Genomic DNA, 5336 nt, shown 5'->3' with positions numbered 1-5336 from the left:
AAGTACAGATACACGAAAATTGTACTTAAGTACAGTAACGAAGTACTTGTACTTCGTTACTTCCCACCACTGGTAGCCATACTCACATAAACACGTTGTAATGTGGCAAAGCCAGTTGATGTGCACATTGAATGGCAGCAGAATGTGTATTCTAATACATAAACATTAACAGGTTATGCTAACCTGGAGCCTCTTCATGGTCTGTGAGTCCTGGTCAGCCTTGACCTTGCAGGCCACCAGGAGCTGAGCGGTAGAGGCTGCCACCTGCTTAGCTGAAGAAATGAGCTTCTCCTCACTGGCATGTCCCTGGACCGCAGAGTTGGCTGCTTCACACAGGTTGTTGGTTGCTGCAGCAACCATCCGGGCCTAAATGATCAAGTGGGACCAAAGACAAAACATCTTACAGAGAATGTCTTACACCATCTGAGTTTAAGTTCAAGATGGCTGACTTACAGCTGAAATCAGGCCCTGAGACCACTGCCCATCATCCACTGCATTTGCTGGAATTGCTCCCACCTGAAAATATCAGACAGACTGGAGTTATACTGGATTTATTAGTGTTCTAAGCAGTTCAAACATCAGCAGATTTTACAGCTTTAAAGTGGACAAGAAGAGAAGGAATTTGGCTGATCTGGTTTTTTTTTTTAGGGAAAGCAGAGTGGTGTTGACTACAGTTATATTTTTAAGTGTTGGTGCTGACATACCTTCCCCTGAGCAACAAGCTCTCTCTGAGCTGCTGAAGCTGCTTTGACCAGAGCACTTGTGGCAGCCGCAATCGATTTGGCTGCTTCCAGAATTTGCTCTTCAAAGTTCAAGCTCTCATCTGCCTCCTGTTAATTAGAAGGAAAACCAAGAGATGAGAAATATATTGACTCAGGCCAGTGGACAACTTAAGGCCATGTCTTTACTGAAGGGCCAAACTACTAATATACCCATTTGCTCAAGATAATAGAGTGCTAAATAAATTTGAAATGGAAAGTATAGAAAGGCAGCAGAGCTCACAGCGCATAAGATCTGTAAAGCATGCTGACCGGCAGCCTGAGGTGAGGTTAACAAATTAGGTGTGAATGCCTTTGGCCTGTAAAAGGCCTGGTAACCTTGGGTTTGGTCCTTGGCCTCAGCTGCTCCAGTTTCTTGGCAGCTGCTTCAATAGCGGCTGCGGCTCCCAGCAGCTCGTTCTCTGCGATGACAGTAGGATCCTCGGGGTCCACCCACTCCGTGCCTATAGCACAAAAAAATAACACTGTCTCAGTTTGTACCAAACACAATGTCAGTCTTCACTCTTACCAAAGATACTCAGGCTTCATAAGAAAGCTGAGCTCATGTTAAATATTCCTCCAGACATGAACAATATCCTCTCTGGGAATGAGACAAGCTATCCCTTACAAGAAACTCCTCAAGATACAGAGAATTGATAAAGTCCAACAGGGCTTTTCCCTGATGAGCTACAGGGTATGTTTAACAGAAAAGTGAGCAGTTGTTTTCATGTTGGAGCAGAATTTCAGATTTATTTTTTTTTTACCTCAAACAAGGTATAGAAAGCAGTTTTAGAAAAGGCAGCAGCAGTATGCTGAGCAACACAAACAGCCTCCAGAAGAGCTTAACATTGCCCTGCTTTATGCAGATAGTTAGTGACAGTGTTTTAAATAATTTAAAGTATCATTTATTTTTATTCAACTGTCCAAAGGACATTTTCCAGCATTCATTTTACTATCAGTATTTTATTTTTATTAACCTAAAGCTGAAAATTATTTCACAGTGAGCGACTCTTACAACATCAGCATCATTCAATGTTAAAATGCATTTCCAAACGAAAACAGATCTGTGTGTTAGCAGTCTGCTGTTACAGGTCTGAGCTGCACATACCTTTCATTGCCTCAGCAGCCTGGATGAGCTCAGTGACGCTGCCAGCAACACGCTTGGAGAAGTTGGCAAGCTGCTGCTTCAGATCATGTGTGGGCTTCTGGATGATCTGTGGGTGAAAAACTGCATAAAACTTCCATCCAAGGCTGACTTTTTATTCTTTTCTACACACAAAAATTATGAAAAAGGTTCTTCACATATAGGATTATGTTCAGAAATTAATATCCCATATTTGATTACATAAATGTTTGGACAGCACCATAGCAGCACCAGGTTAAAAAACAGCTACGCTGGACTGAAACATTCAGAACCCGACTGTCTTGAAGATTGTTATGAAGCAGCATCTTAGTCAATTAAACAGGCAGACCCCAGATGATGATGCCATAACTCTGGATACTTGTGATGGGTAAACTGACATGTTAATAGGAGGCAAACCTCAAAGAAACTCCTATACATTAACTAGAATGCTGGTTGAATAAATGACAGCACTTTATCAGAGTCCAAAGTCTGATAACGTACTGCAGTCAGTCATTCACCAACTCATACACACATTCACACACTGATGGTGGTGAGCTACACTGTAGCCACAGCTGCCCTGGGACACACTGACACAGCCCAGGCTGCTATACAACCAGCATCACTGGCCCTAGGGGTGGGCAAGACAGAGTTCAAGTTTTATCACAAAGTTTTGTGGTACTATTGTGATAAAAAATAAAAGTGATAATAAGAAGCATTTATTCCAACAATGGACAATGCCAACAGTTTTAGGGGTCTTTAAATATCATTATCTGGAATTTATCATTGCAACGATAAATGAAAATCTTATGATAAGAAATTTATCACGATAAATGATATAATAAATGCACACTGGCGCTTTGACTATTAGATTTGGCCAGAGCGCCTCACTTGTCAGGTCCTGACGGTCACTTGGAAATAAAAATAGAAAAAACCCCTTGCTTGGAGAAACATAAAAGTTATAAATACACAACCACCTATGTGTTTTTAAATGAAGTCCTTTACAAAAACACTAAGCCTGAAACACACTGAGTAATGTGAGGACTTTAAAGGGGAACAAGAAACAGACCTTCAAAAGAACAAATTAAAATGTTGATGTTAAAAAATTTCTGACAAGATATACAGATAGTATTTTATGTAGTGAAAACTGCTTGTTCATTATCATTTCCATCTTACAGTGCAGTTCAAACCATTAATCTGAAAGTCAGGAGTCTGAAAAATGTAACTTTAAAAGTTATGCAAATGATCCTTATGAAATATGTGCTAAACTTGCCACCTGGTGGCGCTGTGCATAGTGCTTGAATGATCTTGCTCAGAGGGGACAGGGCTTTCTCTGTTGTGGGTCCTAAGTTATGGAATGACTTGCCTTTGCAGGTCAGAGAGGCCCTTTCACTGTCCACTTTTAAAGCTCGTCTTAAAACCCATCTATTTTACTTGGCTTTCAGCTCCAGCGGGATCAAGTTTTAAATTGTATGTTTGTTTGTTTTTAAACTGTAAGAGTTTTTGTTTTTTATTTTTTTTTAATTGTTATGTTGTGTTTTAATGTACAGCACTTTGTATCAGTTGTGGTTGTTTTAAAGTGCTTTAAAAAATAAAGTCGGTATGGTATGGTATCTTGTGCTTTATGTTTCGTCTGGCCAAGCAGAACTTAAACAATAAGCCATGTAGATGGAAGACACTTATTTTCTTCTCTGCTATATCTTAGATTTTGAAATGTAGGTGAGATTATGTCTGAGAGCAGGTTATTGTTTTACAGGCGATTGGGTATGGTTTTGGACGGATCGTCGATGCCATGTGGAGAGCAGATGATGTATGAAACTTTGACTTAGTGTAACATCTCAAGTAACACCAAAGTGAATTCAAATCTCTCATCACACTAAATGGAATACAATCAGCTAAAGTCTGAACCAAAAGATCTCACTGATTTCATACTCTGAGGCAGCAGCTGTTCAGACAGAACAGGCCTTTCAGTCACCAAGTAATGGGTGTTGCGCAAAATACAGAAACTTCACATGAATGGAAGTATTATTATATTATTTAGAGACTTATGCACTCTAAATAATATAAAATCAGTGCTTTTTATTCAAGAAAGCATGGTAATGGCAAAAGGAAGCAGAGAAAGAATCTGGTTCTAAAATTGACTAACTATTAACTTGTATTGCAGCCATCTTGCTCAACTCACATTTAGAATGCATTGTTATAACATGACAGCAAACCCCAAACATAAATATCTACAGCCATTAGAAGACTGAGTGACAAGAACAGCAGACCACTGGGATACGTTGGTGCTCTGATATAGCTGGGGCTCAGCTGGTGTCCTTACACTGTCCTAGAAGGGAAATATCCAGGTTGGAGCAGTGTGCAACAGGTGCAGGGAATTAACAGAGCTTAGGCCATACTCAGCTCAACTTTATTCAGATGTGATGTCAAAAGACGATTGACATTATACCTTAGGAATGTATGCAGGGAGCCAAGTTAATGCCGACAGCAAACAAATGCTCCCCAACAACAATCTGATGTTAATACAATGTGTGTGTAGTCAGGACACACCTGGTGGATCATCATGAGGAAATTATTCTTTCTGAATATGAAATACTTGGGTTCAGACAAAATCAAATATCTGTAAGCTTTATTAAGAGTAGTATGATATTTAGGGATTTATAGGTTTTATTCTTCATCCTTTATGGTAAAACATTAGCAAAACCAGCCAGCTAATGACACCGACATGCACAATCATTATTAAGAGATTGAATCGTATTATGTTCTAACCTCAAATCACTACAGAAAGACACACCTACAGTCAGCAGTACACACACAAAAGGCCTACACACCTGCAATTCAGAATACTGATGCATTATTGTGAGTGGGGGTGACACTGAATGGTCAGACTACTTTTCAAACAACACAGCCCCACACATGTGCACTTCAGTCATGCTGTGTACTCACTACTCACCGGCTAGCCCCAACATCATTGAGATACCAGTTTTAAGAAACATAGGCAAACCATTGGGGGGGGGAAGAGAATGAAAATGTCAAATCAGACATTCTGTGAGAATTGTGCTCTGGGGTACAATTGAGGGTCAGATGACATAAAGCTGAAGAGTTCCCAGGAAAAGATCTTGAAGGTATGCAAAGCTGCATCTGAATGAAGCAAAAATGTTTCTGGAACTTACTATGTATATATTTCTCCATTGGAGAAACTTGTGTGACTGCCAAAAAGGAACATAAGGTCCTTTAAATTATTATTTAAAAACTTAAAGGTGCAGTATGTAATTTTTATAAAAATATGTTTTTTACATATTTGTTAAAACTGTTGCCACATCATGACTGTGTAATATGAGACAGATATCTGTGTAAAAAAAAAAAAAAAAAAAAAAAAAAAAAAAAAAAAAAAACCCCCCCCCCCCCCCACAAAAAAACCCCCCACCCAGAAAAAAAAAAAACAAAAAAAAGAAGGG

The 5336-nt window shown here is 39.4% G+C and overlaps 1 protein-coding gene across 1 annotated transcript in view; it reads right to left on the bottom strand.

Annotated features, from left to right (window-relative positions):
* The window catches only part of LOC106940722 (talin-1-like), a gene marked incomplete at its 5' end in the record, with an annotated part of 41198 nt that overhangs the window by 10775 nt on the left and 25087 nt on the right, over positions 1 to 5336 (bottom strand). The window contains 6 exons of the mRNA XM_015023530.1: positions 184 to 366; positions 454 to 516; positions 705 to 830; positions 1098 to 1222; positions 1867 to 1972; positions 4832 to 4834. Coding sequence (XP_014879016.1) covers positions 184 to 366; positions 454 to 516; positions 705 to 830; positions 1098 to 1222; positions 1867 to 1972; positions 4832 to 4834 — 606 coding nt within the window. The remainder of the gene's footprint in view (positions 1 to 183; positions 367 to 453; positions 517 to 704; positions 831 to 1097; positions 1223 to 1866; positions 1973 to 4831; positions 4835 to 5336) is intronic.

Source organism: Poecilia latipinna, unplaced genomic scaffold, assembly GCF_001443285.1.
Source record: "Poecilia latipinna isolate Pla-1442-1.1 unplaced genomic scaffold, P_latipinna-1.0 Scaffold3336, whole genome shotgun sequence".
NCBI lineage: Eukaryota > Metazoa > Chordata > Actinopteri > Cyprinodontiformes > Poeciliidae > Poecilia > Poecilia latipinna.
Note: the sequence above shows the minus strand (reverse complement) of the source record. Positions and strands in the feature narration are given on the sequence as shown.